General features: G+C 47.0%; 6 protein-coding genes across 6 annotated transcripts; 3 read left to right on the forward strand and 3 right to left on the reverse strand.

Moving 5' to 3' along the window:
- Positions 1–151: 151 nt before the first annotated feature.
- GGS22DRAFT_178273 (uncharacterized protein) lies at positions 152–4,139 on the forward strand (the record flags this gene model as incomplete). The annotated part of the gene is made up of 4 exons (XM_047963569.1): positions 152–288; positions 512–2,411; positions 3,831–3,980; positions 4,056–4,139. The coding sequence occupies 4 exons, from the start codon at positions 152–154 to the stop codon at positions 4,137–4,139; spliced, it is 2,271 nt and encodes a 756-aa protein (XP_047822274.1).
- Positions 4,140–4,476: 337 nt separating this feature from the next.
- On the reverse strand, positions 4,477–4,739 carry GGS22DRAFT_185820 (uncharacterized protein; the record flags this gene model as incomplete). Its single annotated transcript, XM_047964375.1, has 2 exons — positions 4,477–4,584; positions 4,644–4,739. 2 exons carry the CDS (start codon positions 4,737–4,739, stop codon positions 4,477–4,479), a joined length of 204 nt encoding a protein of 67 aa, XP_047822275.1.
- Positions 4,740–6,203: 1,464 nt separating this feature from the next.
- Positions 6,204–8,497, reverse strand: GGS22DRAFT_155873 (glycoside hydrolase family 43 protein). The gene has a single exon (XM_047960283.1). It carries the CDS (start codon positions 7,949–7,951, stop codon positions 6,341–6,343), a length of 1,611 nt encoding a protein of 536 aa, XP_047822276.1. The 5' UTR covers positions 7,952–8,497; the 3' UTR covers positions 6,204–6,340.
- Positions 8,498–8,634: 137 nt separating this feature from the next.
- Positions 8,635–11,327, forward strand: GGS22DRAFT_155875 (aldo/keto reductase). The gene is made up of 12 exons (XM_047960284.1): positions 8,635–8,724; positions 8,803–8,839; positions 8,888–8,919; positions 8,991–9,222; positions 9,277–9,319; positions 9,456–9,926; positions 10,000–10,083; positions 10,149–10,265; positions 10,319–10,495; positions 10,571–10,657; positions 10,714–10,803; positions 10,863–11,327. Exons 2-12 carry the CDS (start codon positions 8,826–8,828, stop codon positions 11,193–11,195), a joined length of 1,680 nt encoding a protein of 559 aa, XP_047822277.1. The 5' UTR covers positions 8,635–8,724; positions 8,803–8,825; the 3' UTR covers positions 11,196–11,327.
- Positions 11,328–11,341: 14 nt separating this feature from the next.
- GGS22DRAFT_155881 (uncharacterized protein) lies at positions 11,342–14,475 on the reverse strand. The gene is made up of 2 exons (XM_047960285.1): positions 13,397–14,475; positions 11,342–13,327 (listed from the first exon to the last, which is right to left on the reverse strand). Exons 1-2 carry the CDS (start codon positions 14,014–14,016, stop codon positions 12,025–12,027), a joined length of 1,923 nt encoding a protein of 640 aa, XP_047822278.1. The 5' UTR covers positions 14,017–14,475; the 3' UTR covers positions 11,342–12,024.
- Positions 14,476–15,148: 673 nt separating this feature from the next.
- GGS22DRAFT_155882 (heterochromatin protein one) lies at positions 15,149–16,810 on the forward strand. Its single transcript, XM_047960286.1, has 6 exons — positions 15,149–15,260; positions 15,378–15,582; positions 15,637–15,679; positions 15,735–15,814; positions 15,905–16,256; positions 16,318–16,810. Exons 1-6 carry the CDS (start codon positions 15,251–15,253, stop codon positions 16,384–16,386), a joined length of 759 nt encoding a protein of 252 aa, XP_047822279.1. The 5' UTR covers positions 15,149–15,250; the 3' UTR covers positions 16,387–16,810.
- Positions 16,811–18,418: the final 1,608 nt, after the last annotated feature.

The raw sequence follows: 18,418 nt of genomic DNA on the forward strand, positions 1-18,418 counted from the left end.
ATCACCTATAATGTATTATGGTCATAAATCCTCATTGAAACACACTTTACTATAATTTATTTAACCGAAGCTTTCTGATGAGCATTGAAAGCCGCGTCTCGTTTATGGGTTGGATGGAGGATGATGCGCCAGACCAAGAGATTCAAACCGAATGAGTATTATGAGCGGCAAGAGGAATCTACAAGCTCTAACATTGATGGGCATGGCAAGAATCCTTGCCGCCCAGGCGAAAGTCAAGGTTTCACTCAGCATTCTGGTGAAGGGATCCAGAATACCTCCAGCGGAGATGTTCGCATTACTGGAAACTATACCAGTACAACTACTACCCCCACGAGAGACCTCAAGGCTGGACTAATACCTAACTCTTAGGTTCACACCACAACGTTTTCCAGACCTTCGTGCAGAGCTCAAATGACCACGACACCACAGCTAGCACAGAGAGGCAACGCCGCAACTTACTCGAATCTCTTAACTTTTCCCAAATCGATTCGCGCCGAACGACCATCAAAAGGGCACATGCGAAAACTTGTAAATGGTTTTTAGATACTCCACAGTACGTCGAATGGCTCGATACCAGCAATTTTGATAAACATGGTGGTCTGTTATGGATCAAGGGTAAACCTGGGGCGGGAAAATCAATATTAATGAAGTTCACACTTTTGCATACCAACCGAACTCTGACGAGGAAGGGGAACATTGTCCTCTCCTTCTTCTTCAATGCACGAGGAGAAGAATTGGAAAAATCTACGAGTGGTCTCTACAGGTCATTATTATTGCAGCTATTCGAAGAGAGGCCGGATCTTCGATATATCCTCGACTCCATTAGACTAGGACACCAGTGGAACATTGAATCCCTGAAAGATCTATTCGAGGAAGTCGTATGTGCGATGGAGAAAGCTTCACTCATATTATTTATAGATGCATTGGACGAGTGTGAACAACAACAAATTCGGGACCTATTATCATTTCTATCGAGTGTTAGCAAAAAAGCAGCCACAGCAGAAACTCAATTGCGTGTTTGCCTTGCGAGTAGACACTATCCACATATTGCTATTAAAAGGGGGCTTGAGTTAGTAATTGAACGGAGACAAGAGCATCAACAAGACATAGCTGACTATCTGACGGACATATTAGTTATTCACGAAGGCGAAGACGACTGCCTTGCTGACCAGATACACTCCGAAATACTGGCGAAATCGAGTGGGGTGTTCTTATGGGTGGTCCTGGTAGTGGACATCCTAAATGAGGAGTGCGACGGTGGGCGCAAGCACTGTCTTCGCGACAGGCTTCAGGATATCCCTAGAGATCTCCACGATCTTATTTACGACATACTAACTCGAGACTGCAAGAATATGAATGCCCTTCTACTCTGCATCCAGTGGATGCTCTTTTCAAGGCGCCCACTTACTCCCAAAGAATTGTATTTCGCAATTCTTTCTGGGATTGAGCCAGACAGGGTATTCGAGTGCCATCGAGAGAGGGGTGCGCATCGAGAGAGGGGTGCGCATCGCGACAGGGTGTATAAATATATCCTCACAAATTCGAAAGGGCTTGCGGAACAAACAAACACCGAGACACCTACGATCCAGTTCATCCATGAATCAATTCGAGATTTTCTCCTCAAAGAAAATGGACTCCAGAAAATATGGCCTGAGCTTAAGTCCAACCTTGAAGGGAAAAGTCATGACAGGTTGAGACAGTGTTGCCTCACATACCTAAACGACAAACTCATACATGATTTAAACCTCTCAAAGCCACTTCCAAATGCATCAAGCCCAGAAGCTACAAATCTTCGGTACCGCGTTACTGGCAAATATCCGTTCCTCGAATATGCCCGCCAGAACATTTTTTATCATGCAGACAAAGCTTCAACAAGGGACGGTATCTACCAACAGGACTTCCTGTCCACATTCGGACTACAAGATTGGAAATTGATAAATAACATATTCGAACCACATCAGATACGCCGATACACATCGACAGAGAGCCTCTATTATGTGCTAGCCGAGAACAACTTGCCAAATCTCATTCGAAGAATAAATCCCCCTCAATCATGTTTTGCTGTGGAGAAGGCGCGTTACGGTATCCCAATATTTGCTGCCCTCATCACTCAAAGTAACGAAGCTGTCGAAGCGTTATTACAGATGCAAGTTAAAAATTTACCAATGGGCTCTACCTTCCATAACCCATGCAATGGGTTTGTCAGCATCAAACAGAAACTAAGTACGTTGAGCCGCGGCTTCGTATTTATGAAGAAAACTATAGTTTCCCTTTTGATACAAGAAACGGATCCTGCGATAGTAGATGTATTCCTTGCCACTGAAAAGGTTGATCTTACAAAAGGGATTGGGGATGAATGTGTGACACCCCTCGAAATAGCAGTAGACTTGGAAAATACATCTCTTGTACAGGTTTTACTTCATCACGGCGCCGACCCGAATAAATGGATCAAAAGACCCGCCATTTTATTTGCTATAAAGAAAGGAAACGAGGCCATTACTAGGTTATTATTCGACAACAGTGCCGACCCCTACCCACCCGGTTATGAAAAAGGCGCATTAAGCTTAGCAGCATATCACGGCCACAGCTCGATTATCATGTTTTTACTTGACAGGGGCATTTTTCTCGGGGGTAAATTTTGTAGGGAAGACCCTGAGATTTATCGAGGAAACCCCATGACTTACGCGCTGGACAATGGTTTTCTATCAATGGCCTATATACTGCTTGACAAGGGTGTCGAGGTCAGCGATGTCAACAATCGACTCTCAATCGCACTCCATAATGGGTACAACGGTATAATCCAGTTACTACTTGACAGAGTCGACGGCATCGATTTCAACACACCTACATTGTTATCTCTACTCCGGCATGGGATAAACCATGGAAATCCAGCCATCCTCGAATTAGTATTCGATCGTGACCCCTCCATCACTCTCAGAAATGACTATCATAAGAGATTAAATTGGTTAAATGCTGCAAGGGGCGGATATGGAGATGTCATCCAGCTACTTCTCAACCAAGGCGTTAACATCGAAGGCGGTGACAATGTAAAAGAAACTCCGTTATACATGGCAGCAGTGTACGGGCATAAAGCTGTTACCCAATTATTGCTCGACCGGGGCGCCGATATCGAAGGCAACGATAGGTGCACGACTCCATTACACGTAGCAGCGGAAAATGGACACGAAGATGTCGTCCAGCTATTGATTGATCATGGCGCAGAGATCGACGGTAGAGGTCTATGGGAAACTCCATTATTAATGGCGGCGGAGAATGGGCATGAAGCTATCGTCAAAATACTGCTTGACCGGGGAGCAAGCGTCGATGCCAAGGGCGAATGGGAAACTCCGTTATATATGGCAGCAGTGAATGGACACGAGTCTATTGTCGAACTGTTGCTCGATCGGGGGGCTAGGATCGAAGGCAATGGAGACGACAAGAATCCATTATTAGCAGCAGCAACAGGTCGCCAAGAAACTTGCGTGAAATTACTACTGAGTAAAGGTGCCAATGTCGAGGGCGGCCGCTCTTTCCAGAGCCCGTTGATGGTTGCAGCCCAAAAAGGGTACGAAGTTATCGTCCAGCTATTGCTAGACTGGGGCGCCGAGATAGAAGGCCGTAGCCAAACGTTTGAAACCCCATTATATGTCGCGGCACACGGAGGATACGATACTGTTGTCAAATTATTACTCGACCGAGGGGCAAATATCGAAGGCAGTGGTAATGTAATCGGAAATCATGACATTCCCACGACTCCGTTACATACGGCAGTGCATCATCGCTATGAAGCTATCGTCAAACTACTCCTAAATAGAGGCGCCAATGCCGAGGGCCGCCCTACTCCTACTTCTCTCAGGAGCCCTTTAATTACAGCGGCGGAAAGAGGAAACGAGGTCATAACCCGCTTACTGGTCGAGCATGGTGCCGCAATAGATTATCGAGATAGCGAGAACTGGACGCCGTTGATGCACGCAGCGGCAGTGGGATCTTTGGGCGTAGTGCGTTTCCTACTCGCCTCAGGCGCCGATACCACGGTTAGAGACAACGAAAATAAGGGTTTGTTATCAATAGCTCATGATAGTCATTATGCAAATCGTAGGGTCATCCGAATGTTGGCAGAACATGGCGCGACGTTATGACTAGCTTTGTATAGGTTAATATACGTTATCTTCAACTACAGTTATCTACATAAGATCTGCCCCATGTCACGGTACATATCTAGATAGGCACCTGGTATGTTTTGAAAAAGCAGGTTCATGATGTGTAAGGTTGGTACAGGATAGGTCAATTCCGTTAGGTTATATTCCCGCGCATTGCACAAGAGCGAAGAAGATGCTAGCCCCCCCAGAACACCTGAGCTAGGAGAAGAGGGAATATTGCTGTCCGAGTTCTATTTAGCGGAGGTAATGTACATTATACCAAGGCATGTTTTCGACCCAATGGACCATTCCCTGCAATCCCTCATTGTATCATGACCTAAGCGCAAGTGCAGATTCGGCTTGACTCCTTGAGACAGCCTGCGTTGGAGCAGGTGCAACCACTCTTCACCTTGCAGATGAGATTTCCGCATGTACCGATACCAGACTACATAGTATGTCAATACGTATTCATCTAGCCATTGTGTTGTTTAGGTAGTTACTCACGCATTTTCGTGGGAGAAGCTCATCCGGCACGGGGCCAGCAGCGACGTTCATAGCGAATGCTACGATGGTAATAACACTGAGAAGTGAGACTTGCATGTTGTGATTTGGGTTGGAAATTGCAACTTAGGAGTGCCAAGTAATTTGAGACGAGTTATTGGGTTGTTGGTTGGCTGAGAGTTAAGGGGGAAAGCAAGGGAATTGTTTAATTCTTTTATACATTTTACAACAGCATAATATCTTCGAATAGAGCTTAGTCGACAGCGATCGAGAGACTAATATTCAGCTCTCAATTCTCAAGTGGTATTGAATATATTAACTACGAATCCTCCGAGGAATTAATGTATTGTTCTTTAGTGGCTAAGTAGCAATTCATGTGGGATGCGTGTAAGTAAGGTGTGATCGGCCCAACTGAAGGAAGATACGGTGAAAGAAGGAGCTAAATTCATGTCATTAAGCTAATGCGGCGTCCAAAATACAATATTTCGGTCATTATTACCTAAGAATATTAAACAGACTATATTTAGGCCAGTAGCTTGTCGAACTACTGGTAAAAGAATCCTTCCTCCCCTATCACGATCAAGACCCATAACTCAACTATACGACCTTTTGTATATGATTATCACGTAACTCAAACACACATTCACAGATCGTACGATTAATATCGAGATTATTCTAGTTATATTTACAACAAAGGTGGCGATTACCCCTATTCATTCGATGACTAAACCAATTCGAGTTGACCGTCTTATCCTGTAACACTTCCAATACGAGGTTTAAGGCATGAACATCTTATTTTTATTTGAGTATCATGTTTAAATGATGATCTTTACAGACCGCAGGTCAACGATTCCAGAAGTAAAAAGAAATAGTTTTGACAATTAGGTATGAACCCAATTGGTAGGTAGCAAGGGGACTGTTGAGTATGATGGGTGAACACCTTTGTTGTACACCAACCCAAAGAGAACTTACTGGCAACTAGAACAGTATATAATGATTGAAGATAAATAGAAGCATATAAGGCAAGCTTGCTCTCTTCTAACTTACCTAAATACCATTAAAACTTGCTTCTTAATAACAGCAAACACACACACACAATGTCATTTTTTAATTATCTCCAGGTGCTACACCCTCGAACCCTATTCTCTAATATTAACCCATATACGATGATATTGATCTATCTTAAGTCCATAGCTACCATGTATCTTCTAAGCCTCATCTTCGTCTTAGTCTTGGAAGCGTTCTATAAAATCACTCGACGCAGAATTTGGCTCCTTATCGCAGAACAATTCTTTGTCGCTGTTGTGATTACTACAGCCATCACCCTAGTCCTATTACCTATTTCTATAGCCATATTAAAAATGGTTAATTAAATAGGATCTCTTGGAAGTTAAGTCCTCCTAAATGTTCGTCTTCGGCAAAAGCACAAGGGCGGGCAAAAAAAGAGGATAAAAGGAGTGTCTAGATCTATCAAAGTAGATAATGTAGCTGCGGGCTAGTCAAAGGGCTCAAAGTCATGGATGGATCTAGATTATTCAAGATAAGAGAATCATACAATGCAAGTAAGGAAGGTGCGTCTTTATTTATTTCGTTGGGTAGGTGATATTAGAAGCCGCGTCTCCATAGGGACGCTGGCTAGTGCAAGAGCTATGCATTTCGATCATACATGCTAGGCAACATTTAAATTACCAGAGAGCAATTCATATGTCATATCTATCAGTATGGTGTTGAACGGGCCTATAGACGAAATAGTCAAAAGTTGCAGGCAGCGCAGTCCCATTGATATCAGAGGCAGCCATTCCCACAAACGCCCCTGTGAAGCTTCCATGAGCCTGATGACCGCCGCATTCGTCAGATAGAATAGAAGCGTCGTAGACTGGCCCAATTTTCTTCAATTCGTCGCCATCCAAGGCGTAAGAGAACTGTAGTTCGCGACCACGGATCGTCAATGCCAGCTTGACCTTCCCCTCGTTAGGTATCTGCACTGGGTCCGCGAGCGGCGTGGTGAGGTTTCCGTCGGGCCAGGATACCTCCGAGCTCAGAATAAGGAGCTCGCGTTGGCCATCGGAATGAGCCGTCACGGTTAAGTAGAAAAAGTTGTATCTGCAATAGTATGCAGCAAGCCCAGCGAACTGTCTCTCATCTGTCGGAGAAAAGTCGATCACCGTCTCCGCATCATAGGAGAAATGAGTCTGTCTCCTCGCGACTAGTGCTTGTTCAAACCACGAACCGATGCTCTCCCGGCCGAATAATGTGAGTTTGCCGTCTTGTGTAGTAAAGATGCGCTCGGTTTCGGGCGTTCTCAGCCATTGAAAGTCTTTGTGTAGGCCATCTCCGAAAGTGTATCTCTGCTCTGCCCAATATTTGCTGTCGTCGCGAGTTCCGGGAACGTCGACATAGAGCGAAGGGACAGGACCGTCCTTCACGAAAAGCCAACCGTCCTTCCAGAAAGCCTCTTGGATGGCGGTTTCACGGCCAAGTACACAGCGACGTTCCTGGTTAGTCGGACGGCCTGTTAGATGTACTAGATAAGTTTTCCCCTCGGGAGTCTCTACTATATCACCATGACCAGCTCTCTGTAGAGCTGCAAGCGGGGCGTCCTTTGAGGTGAGGATATGTTTCTCAGGATGCACTTCGTACGGACCCCAGATATCGCGAGAACGAGCCAATGTGCAAGCATGGTGATAGGCTGTACCACCTTCGGCCGTCAGGAGATAATACCACCCATTCCTCTTATATAGATGTGGCCCCTCGACAAGATCCAACTCCGTTCCAAGGAAGATATTCTTCTTTGGGCCGACGAGCTTTCCCGCCGCAGGATCGAATTCTTGTAGGACAATACCCGCAAATGAGCGAGGTCGACGGCGGTGGTCCTGCAACATGTTTACGAACCATTTCTTGCCGTCGTCATCATGAAATAGCGAAGGATCGAATCCCGAAGAATTGGCGTATACGGGGTCGGACCAAGGCCCCTCTATCGACGGAGCGTTCACGATGTAATTGTGGGTATCCTTGAAAGAACCGTCTTTCCGCTTCACGTCCGTATACACCAGCCAGAACTTCTCGCCATCGTGTGTAAGACAAGGAGCCCACACGCCGCAACTATCGGGGTCACCGCGCATATCCAATTGAGACTTGCGGCTCAGGGGGCGCGTGACCAATTCCCAGTTTGCCAGGTCTTTGGAGTGGTGAATCTGCACCCCCGGATACCACTCGAACGTAGATGTCGCGATGTAATAATCGCTACCGACCCGGAGTATAGAAGGGTCGGCGTTAAACCCTGGCAGTATTGGATTGCGAATTAGAGGCATAATGGCGATGAAAGAGTGAAATAGCTTTCTCGTAAAGTCTGAAGGAAGAGAACGAGCATGTATTCAATGGGTTAGGTAGGTCCCTGTTTTTGAGGGAAAGTTATACTTGACGATGACGCTTGGGAATCTGCTTCTTGGCTTCGGCTTCGGCAGGACTCAGCAATGATGTCCCGAACAAGGAACTATCACATTTAGCCGGTTGAACTATTGTTACCCCAAGTTTAGGCAGTCGATCGAACTAATCCCATTAGGTAAAGCGACTCGTGATAGACGCTTGCCTTCGTACGGTTCTAGAAATAGGGGCTAACAGAAGGTATATCCCTACTCCAGCCTGCCAGTCACCTTATATAGGGGTAAGTAAAAATATTGAAACATGCATATCCGCTCTACTCAGCCGTAAAGACTTTAATATTTATTTTATATGGTTAAGTAGAGGGAAAGTGGTTGCGAGTTCTACATTAATGGTAGAAAATTGCATATGACGACTCTGCGCAGACGGAGAGGAGTGGGGGTTGTAAGTTGGACCCCTACTAGTATTTATGTATGGCACCTTGAGAGATACCCAGGTAGGGATCCCGATCTCCGCGCCGCTTACTATTTATATGCCTGTGATAATACTACCTAGGTACCTACATAATACCCTAGTATGACTAACTATAGCTCACTAAACTTCTATCGGGACTGGGGTCGAATGTCGGATGTGTCCTACTCTACAACGGATAACATCACCATCACCTACCTACTATAATACGTTCAAATTTGTAGAATCATCGGTATCCCTACCTATCTACTACATAGTAAATCTGATTTAATATTTCCAAGTGGTTATTGTACTTAACAAGTAGCTTTAGAATTGAACCTAAGAACTTTCGCAATGGCTGGGCACGTGTAAGCATTCTAATGGCATCCTACTAGTGATATACTCACATATTTAAGAAATATGATGGACGACTGTCTGATATCAAACTGTTCGTCGATATTATTATCATATAACCTACTTAATCAAACCTTCATATTCCATCCTAACCGAAAAATGTAGTACCGCCAGCTACTCTGAGATCGGCTCTCCGCCTCCTCGTCTCACAGGGTTCTAGCACACAACGACCCTTCGTTGAACATATTCGCACCAAATTCTTTGAAAGCCCGCCTAAATTCGAGCCTCCAGAGAGATTGTTCTCCGATGATGATGTTGTTACCTCTGAGTGTTTGGCATACCTCGCGCAGACAAGATGCATCTTCTCGTGCAAGCTAGCCCAGGAATCACTCCCATAGTAAGACCCATGCTTCTAGAATTGTATATATGCCATCCAATCTAACAATCATAGCCTAGACCATTTCATGAAAGCCATACCGCAATCCGGCGTTAAAGTAAGTACCTATATTTCACAACTGTGTACTACCAGCCCCTTTACACCAACTCGCGTGACACAACACACCTCCAGACTCCTCAAAACCCAAATCAGACCTCAAAACGTAGGAACAAGACTCACCTCACAACCTCTAGTGGACAGAAACAAGCGCGCTATGCCAAACGCTCCAAAACTTCGACGGCGACATCGTCCAAGCCGTCCAAGCCCTCAAAGAGTCGCGTCCGGAAGCGACTCCAGAACTACTAACCTTGCTGCAAAACCTGGTAACCAGCATAGAAGACTGTCGCAACTACTGCCATGGCCCCAGCCCACTACCCTTCACATTCACGCGCGCCCTCCGACAGCTCCGCGACGTGATACAGATCCTATTCCCCTCCCATCCGGGCCCGGAGACCGCGCGGGAATCGGAAGGGCTAGCCGTGGTCGTCGACGCGAGTAAAGTGGAGACGTTCGAACTGGGTCCGTTTCGCGTGCCGAGGCTGTTCAATGGCTTGTGGCAGATGTCGTCGCCGTCGTGGGGGGCTGCGGGTGGGAGGGCGCAGGAGAAGGCGCTGGTGGATGCGGTTGCGTGCGGGTTGACGGCGGCGGATATGGCGGATCATTATGTGCGTGCGCTTCGATGTCGACTAACTGCCTTGATATAAGCAGGTGCTGAACTATTTCTGATCGAGATGTTAGGGCGATGCGGAGTTGATATTTGGCGATTTTAGGATATCGTTGGTTCCTGGAGTCCGGGATACGGTGTTTGCTGCGACGAAATGGGTAGGTATATCGAGGGGTTCTTCCCCTTTTGCCTCATATGTGACACTTATTGACAAGTGCCCCAGTGCGTCTTCTCGCCGATTTCAACGCCAATAACCACGTTGCTCGTACTCGACGCAGTGCGTGAACGATGTCGACGTCTAAGGGGACGAGTCGAGCTCCTCCAATTCCACTGGCAAGACGTACGTATCCCATCTTTTCCTCTGGGAAAGTCTACCCATCTCATCCAGTCTAGTACGAATCCAAACAATACCTAGATATCCTCGTCGAACTTATCCGCATCACGAAATCGCATCCGGAGCTTGTGTCCACGATCGGGCTCTGCAACTTCGACTCCGAACATACGGAGGAATGTTGCGAGTATCTTCTCGCTAAGACTGGAGAGGTCGGAATTGTGTCGAACCAGGTACAGGTAAGTATGCCGTAAATATCCCAACCATCCACAGGTAGGAGGCCAAGTCCGCGCATCGCTAAACCCAATCCATAGTTCTCGCTTGTCGACTCGCGCCCACTGCACAAGATGGTGCACGTATGTGAGAAGTACGGATTGAAACTGCTCACATACGGATCATTCGTAAGGCTCTCCTCCCCCTTTCAAACAACTGGCTATACTGACATATACCACCACAGTGCGGAGGCTTCCTCTCCTCGCAATGGCTCGGCCAGCCCGCACCGGAAGTATATCTCGAATCGAACCAGCTCACGCCTTCGCAGCGCAAGGTACCTACGCATCCCTTACTACCACCTACCTCCCTCAACTAACCCTCCGAACACCGCAGTACTTCGACATGATCCAAACCTGGGGCCCCTGGCCGCTCTTCCAAGCCCTGCTCACCATTCTCTCCACCATCGCCTCCAAACACAACGTCAGCATCTCGAACATCGCCACGAGATGGGTACTACAAAAACCGAGCGTCGGCGCCGTGATAGTCGGGACACGATTAGGCGTCTCAACCCACGTATCCGAGAACGAGCGAGTATTCGAGTTTACGCTCGACGAGGCCGACGTATCCGCCATCGACGCCGTGGCGCTAGGGGTCCGGGGGGAAAGGAGTCTGGCGCTTTACGAGAGGCTGGGGGATTGTGGGGGGGAGTATCGGGGGGTGCATTAGTGATCTACGTGCGTATTGTGAGACATTGTCGAGGATTAAGAGATACCTAGGGGTGTACCTAGATAAGCAGATAGGTACCTATTGTAACAAAAACCAGGTATCGTCAGAACAGTTACAATTTCAGGGCTCAATAAGTACTGTAGTAGTTACGAGATAAATCAATAATAAAAAAAAGGTACCTAATTCTACGAGCAAGCATACTATAAACATTTCAGAGCCAAACAAGATCCACGGGAAACAACGACAACGACAACAACAACCAACCGGAATTCGAGTATATATATACCTAGCATATAGGTACCTAGGATAAATATGATTGATTCATCAAGCCGCACGACATAGACGACCAGTAGAAAAAAAAAGCCACCACCAAAAAAACCGGGCATTATCGAACACCGATAAATAAAAAAAGAAGCCCCGGTTCCATTTTACGCCCGCAATTTCAAAGCGAGTGCGGGCGGTCGAATATTTGTATAGGGTACCTATTTGACACACGCCCACCCCCGGAGCAATCAGCAGCAGCATCTATGTATCAACACATCTAGGTGGAGTATTTATTAGGGCAATCTCATACGCTCGATGCCGCCATGCCATGCGCGTATCTAGTAAGGTTAGAAGGGTAAGATCCGCGGGTAAGCTATATATAAATAGAAAAAAAAGAATCTCGATTTTCTTTTAAAAAGATCCACCTGATGAATAGACACTATCGCCGGGGAAACAGGATGATGATGATGATGTTGATGATGGTGGTGATGGAAAAAAAAAGGGAGGGAAGTAAAAATGACTTGTGCTTATTTTTGAACGCCGGAACCGCCGTGGTAGTTTCTCTCTATGAATCCATATACATTGGCTCGCCACCGCTAACGCCTTGAACAATCGTCCCGTAATCGCCATTATTCATTATAGCATGTCCGTGCATACGCCCTGGTATCGAGACAGCGGCGCTCATATTCTGCATCGTCTGCGCGTCGAGGCCCCGACTGGGTACCGTGCCGTTGACTGTAAACCGTGCATCCGTGGTCATCTGTACTCGCTGGTCGTGGCCCCTAGTCCGCGATATTTCCAACTGCTGATGGGTTTGCTGCATTTGTGGCGGTTTTGCGACTACGGGAGTGATAGGAGTGAAATTGTCATCGTCTTCCATTTCCGCGTCGGCATCTTGATCGCTATTATCGTCATTGGAAACGTCTACGTGCGAGGCGGCGACCATTGACGCAGTCACGGCAGCTGTTGTGGATTGTGGCTGGACTACTTGCGCGTTAGATGTGGCAGGCATAGATGTTTGCTGTTGCTGAGCGGGTATTTGAGGCGGAGGCGCGGTCACGGAGGTAGGGGTAAGACTTGTCGGAGTTGGTGTTGACTGCTCGAGAGACCTCTGTCCCGCCATGCCAGGTCCCCTAGTCGATACGATAACAGTCTTCCATCGATCGATGGCACGAGAAACCATAGCATCGAGGTCCACGTGCCGATCTTCGATGTCAAGTCCGATTCCCCGACGGCCTTTATGGGCTAGATCCCCGAGATACGTGAGCAGGGATTGCTCGATAGGGATCGTAGCTGGTGGTACTACCCTGAACTCTCTTGGATGTTGCAGGCGATTTAGTTGATCGATCTGTAACTTGAGGTTTGCATTCTCCTGCTTCGCGGTAAACTGAACCTCCTTCAGCTTCTCCACATCCTTCTGCCTTCTCCCTACGCTCCTCGCCAACTCGAGACCCCAGAGCTCAGTTTTTCTCTGCTGGGGAAGCTGTTCCCAAACATGGTAGGTTGATTGTAGATGTTCATTGACCTGGGCTTCAAGCGCGGCAGCTGCCTCTTCCGCTTTCCTCACTCCTTCGCGCACATCATGAGGTGCATTTATGTTTGATGGCGGGTATATCAGATCTTCATTCGACGCTGTAGTTGCCATAGAACAAGCAATCCTCCATTTCCTGAATTCTTCTTGGAAAAATGCCCGAAGTGCTTCGTATTGTTTCTGGGCAGGAGGTTGTATAGACCAAGACGAAGAGGTCGGATGCGGTGTAGAGGAAAATAGGGTCGGAGGCGCTTGGAGACATTGGAGCGTCAGAGCAGGGAAATCGAGAGAAAGAGGATCAAAGTCGAAGGGAAGGGAGTCCATATCAATCTGTTGCCTGTTCGATGTGACGCAGTTAGTAACGCAATTAGAGCGGTGTTGGGTGTTGCCTGGGGGTGTCCCTTACTTAGCGGCTCTGAACGAGCTGAGCAATTCTCTGAGTGCCAGCTCGGCAGCTCTCGCGGTGTCCATAGCATCTGCGAGCCTCTGCCTCACATCTAGTTGAGACTTTTGTAAAGGTCGGCTCGGTGCGCGCTGCATGGGAAGCCGCCTCGAGTCCTGGCCGTTGCTATCATCCGGACTATTCTTTAACTCGCCATTCCTCGCCGGAATATCGTTTATCACGCCGGTAGCCTCCCAGGTAGGCTGGAAAGGATACTTGGGTAACTGATTATCTACAACGAACTGGCCTTCTTTCGGTATGGAAGGCATTTTGGTACCGATGTCGAACACAGGGCTTTTTCTCGAGGCTGTCGGTGTGCCGGGGGTGGAGGTGTCTCGTCGAGCAAGCGAGCCTCTTGGCTGCCTACGGGTGATACTTCCTCGCATCTTCCGAATAGCGTCGACATCGTGGATGCCATCTGGGGCCTTGGGGTTCTTTTCTTTAATATACAAGTCTAGATGTCTTCCGAGGGACGACGAGGTGAAGGCTTGACCGCAGTAAGGACAGTTCCTATCTTTTGGCGCACTCGCCTTGGTACCGCCCGGAGAATCGGCGGCGGCACCGGTGCTGGCTGCTTCGGACATTGTCAAATAGGTTGTGTATGATGAATTAGGTTGGCTTATGGGTTAAACGAGAGAAGTTATGATTGTATAAGTAGAATAACGAATGGATGGTAAGAAAGGGGTGAATAAGATGGTGTAGGGAGGTGAGGTAAGGTGAGGTGAGGCTCAGGAAAAGATACTGTATATAATCAGCAGCTTGCCCCTAAGGAGCGTCCCCCATTCGGATCTCATCCAGGGAGAAGCTCCTAAGACGGATCTTAAGAGTCGACGAAAGGAATTGTAATGCCTTGACCATTTATTTCCGAGAATGACAATTCGACGAGGGAATTGGTGTGTTTTTGTTTCCGACGTTGCGATGTATTTGTTTCCTGTTCTTGTTTCTTAATGTTTCTTAATGTTTCTTAAGGATGAACATGAGAATGTAAATGTTCAATGTTCAATCTTTAGACTTTGGGTCCTTTTTTTTCTGGGGGATTTTCTGCTCAGGGGGTCCAGGGGTTACTCTGTACGTACCTGTTAGCGCCAACTGGTTTAGGGGGTTTAGTAAACTTCGATATTCCTATTCGGGTTTAGTTTACCATACGGGCTTACCTAGGACCTGCAGTGATAAGTTAGCCCAGTGCTGTCCAGACGCTATGCATCATTGAAATTCAGTGAACTTGAAGGATCTTTTTCGATTGTCTTGTTTTCTACCTAGTAGGTGTCAATCGCTCTTGTGAATAAATCGCTGTTAACACTAGACAGATGAAGCGACTGCATTCGTACTGTACAATACAGATGCGAGCTTTCTAAGGTACGCTTGCGAGAAAGTACGGAAACTGAAGCTTTTGTCCGGGATCATCGTCGTGGAGCAAGGATTGTACCGGGGTTTACGGGTCTTCAGCTGGCAGATCAAATGTACAATATTTAGCTTCGTTGGCCTTGAAACACTATATAAATGCATAGTTCTCTTAAGATGGTAGCCTCCCATTTGATACTCTCTTTATACATATGTATGCATATAAAAAACAATACCTTTATATCGTTTGTACTCGTCAACTGTTTGCAGCTGATTAATAAACCCGGCAGTAACTGCGCTCGGACCACATAACAACTTAATTCGTTGATACATCGCGACCAACTCCAACTTGATTTGTCGCAAGAACTTGTCTAACTTCGGTACGCTCTGTAAATTATTTACTTACTGTTTTCGCCCCGATCAATTCATCTCGAGTATCCCGAATTCATCACGCTGCGCGCTTCCAACATATTCAATATGCCTCCAGGTACGTTATTTGGACCTTTGACACCAACTTGTCACGAAGTTTCATACCTACTGATTTCCCGCGCAACCCAATAATACTTCGCCGTGGAAACCCCGAAGCTAACTACGGTTTCTATAGCAATTAGCGACGAAGAAGCGTCCGACCATGGCGAATTGACTGTTTCCTTAACCTCGAAACGCACAAAAAGGGCATCTACGAAGATAGAGGAAAACGATGATGACGAAATGCAAGATATTGTTAAGGCCGACGTTGAGAACGGAGATGACAACCAAGATGATGAAGGGGACGAGGAAGAAGTCGCAGAGGACCTAGACGAAGACGAGTGCGCACTATCACCTATATAAACGGGCAGTAGCTAGTGCTAACTAGCATATAGATTCATCGTCGAAAAGATCCTCGGTCACGTCGTCGAACCTGACGTAAGCTTCACGCGAGCGCTTCATTTCGTCTTCAGCTTACTAAAAATTTGTGTAGGGCGCGTTAAAATTCAAAGTCAAATGGGAAGGCTATGAGAAGAAATCAGATCAGACATGGGAAGATGATGAGAACCTCAAGTAAGCGCGACGGTCCTCTATTTATTAGCTATCATACGACACCCAGTCTCGTCTATGCGCCTGTTCCTGTACTGACAACCCTTCGATTAGGGAAAATGCGTCCGACGTCCTAGAGGAGTACCTTCGAAGCGTAGGCGGACGAGAGCAGATCATGGATGATGCGAAGACGGCGCTCAAGACGAAGAAGCGTGGAAGGCCAGCATCGGGAACTCCTACCAACGGCACGAAGCGACGACGAAATGGAGATCATCCCGATTCTGCAACGCCACCTGCTAGCGGAAAAGGCTGGAGGGTACCAGTAGGTTCCTGGGAAGACGAGGTAGAATCTATCGATGCCTGTCACGACGAGAATACAGGTAAATTGATCGTCTACCTTACGTGGAAGAATGGCCAAAAGACCCAGCACGATACCAAGGTCGTCTACCAGCGCTGCCCGCAGAAGGTATGTTCACAATATTAGCTTGGTTTTTCCTATATGCTTCATTACTTATACATGATTTTAGATGCTTCAATTCTATGAACGACACGTTAAAATCGTTATGTCGTCGGAAAGCGGCCTGAAGGACGAGTAATACCGCACTACAACAATAGTACCTACCTAGCTAGAGGTGTCGGTTAAATCGGAACTACTACATCATGCAGAGATTTGGTCTATACCTATTTACAGGAATATGGACTTGGGGAGTCTTGGCCCGCATACTGAATGGCGATTACGATGAGATAGTCGAATGGGACAAAACATGGGCGAAGCAGAGAACATTGCGAACTTGAGAACACTGTATATGTATTTAAGCCTCAGATCCGAAGTCAGATTACTTCGGCTCAAATTGCTCGGGGCGCCGGGGAAAAGGGGCAGCTTTCCATGCCTACTACTAACCAGAGGTCTTGATGACATTGGCGTTGGTAAGGCTTTGCACTCATCCTCATCTTATCTGATTTATTCCCTTTGCTCGGAAAAAAAGAGTAATTCTACGAATTGATATTTGCATAAATTAACGAGATCGCAGTGCTTAGTGCCTACGATATCGTATCGACATGCAACTGCCAACTACACGTGTAAAACCTTACCACCTTTCGAATCATTTGGTAGAGTCGGAAGGAGGTTGGGAACAACGCTAACAGGCCAGAAGCTTGGACCACCCAAGCATCCAGCGCGTTTCGACGCCTAAAACCCCTGCAAAATAACCTTGAAAAAAGCTCCTGCCAACCACCGCGATAGAAGCTACCCTAGCTAAGCCCAGCTACCCCTGCTCCCTTTGACAAAAAACTCCCGCCTTGCGTATTTTCTGGACCCAGCCTCGCTATTTACACGACCAAAATGGCGGGGCAACCACCAGTATTTGTACCTTCCGATTCCTGGCACTCACGCATTCCATTCGCCATGTCTCTTGCTTCCTCTTTTGCAACCTTATCATTATCATTATCGATCTTGTGCTGCAATTCGAAAGATACCTTTGTCTGATCTCTGATCCTTTGATCCTGCGAATTGTTCAAGAGAATCGCATCGCTATTTCTTCAACATCGATCTACCATCTACCTATTGCTCTCAAGAACGCCATTTGATACTCCGATAACCATTATCGATTACTTCCGGGAAGAAATAGAGACGAATATCCTCTATCATTCTGTCTCACAATTTTCGAGACCTCCGCATTCCTCCGTCAACTCATCCTCCACCCTTCGCTCTAAACTAAAACCGCCAAGATGGTTAAAGAAAACGACGTCATCGCTATCATCATTATCGTGCTCTTCATCGTCCTAGCCCTCATCGCCTTTGGAATCTACAGACTAGTCCACATGGCCCGGACACAAGGCACCATCTCCGAAGAAAGCGAGTCAAGGTCGACTGGTTTAGGAGATGAATAATCCCAACTCCCACCATCTCAGCTACGAAAGCAAGGTCGTTGACAGTTAGCTAACGCTGTGGATGGTGCTGAAGTCGACTCTTATCTCGCCCCTCCCGCTCCGGGGACCCGGTCTCGTGCGGCGGCCACACATACCTGCCCATCTAATAGCGCCGTCCGCGAGACCAAGTAAAGTGCGGAGGTATCGCACCTTCCTTCGGACTTGTCTGCTACCTACTACTTATTAAGTAAGGGCAGCGCGGACATCGACCAACAATCGCAGGTCGAGCATTTTCCAACCACCACTACCAGTACCGCCGCCGCCATTACCATCACCATCACCAACACCATTAAAGCAACCATATTATCTCCAACCACCCACCACCATCCCCATCTCCAAGGTCGGGCGGAACGAATGTTTTATCATTTATCACTTTATTTGTTCACATGCACATATATCTATCACGGCATTTACGAATTACCTCCCCATCACATCCTTATCACATCATCACATGTACCACAATAGACAGACAGAAAACGGGCATCGGATCAGACAGGCGCAAGCATCATGTTAATGTTTTGTTTTTATTTTTTTTCGAATTTGGGATTATTATTTATCTAAGGGTTGGGAAGGGGGTCGAATGAATATTCTCTCTCATCTTATCACCATACACCTACCTACGTACATACCTAAATTTAAGGTAAAGGTAGGTAGGCAGGTAGGCAGCTTTGGACATCTATGAGGAGGGGTGGGTGTCTG

This window comes from Annulohypoxylon maeteangense (assembly GCF_022496945.1).
Source record: "Annulohypoxylon maeteangense strain CBS 123835 unplaced genomic scaffold GGS22scaffold_3, whole genome shotgun sequence".
Lineage (NCBI taxonomy): Eukaryota > Fungi > Ascomycota > Sordariomycetes > Xylariales > Hypoxylaceae > Annulohypoxylon > Annulohypoxylon maeteangense.

What these genes read in the sequence shown, in the direction of transcription:
- GGS22DRAFT_155873 (XM_047960283.1), bottom strand. Translation starts at nt 7,951, where the DNA reads ATGCCTCTAATTCGCAATCCAATACTGCCAGGGTTTAACGCCGACCCT.
- GGS22DRAFT_155875 (XM_047960284.1), top strand. An exon ending in TACCGCAATCCGGCGTTAAA is followed by an intron (nt 9,320 to 9,455) that starts GTAAGTACCTAT and finishes CACAACCTCTAG; the next exon opens with TGGACAGAAACAAGCGCGCT. An exon ending in CGGATATGGCGGATCATTAT is followed by an intron (nt 9,927 to 9,999) that starts GTGCGTGCGCTT and finishes TCGAGATGTTAG; the next exon opens with GGCGATGCGGAGTTGATATT.
- GGS22DRAFT_155881 (XM_047960285.1), bottom strand. Translation starts at nt 14,016, where the DNA reads ATGTCCGAAGCAGCCAGCACCGGTGCCGCCGCCGATTCTCCGGGCGGT. An exon ending in AGCTCGTTCAGAGCCGCTAA is followed by an intron (nt 13,328 to 13,396) that starts GTAAGGGACACC and finishes CACATCGAACAG; the next exon opens with GCAACAGATTGATATGGACT.
- GGS22DRAFT_155882 (XM_047960286.1), top strand. An exon ending in GAAGATGATGAGAACCTCAA is followed by an intron (nt 15,815 to 15,904) that starts GTAAGCGCGACG and finishes CCCTTCGATTAG; the next exon opens with GGAAAATGCGTCCGACGTCC. An exon ending in ACCAGCGCTGCCCGCAGAAG is followed by an intron (nt 16,257 to 16,317) that starts GTATGTTCACAA and finishes ACATGATTTTAG; the next exon opens with ATGCTTCAATTCTATGAACG.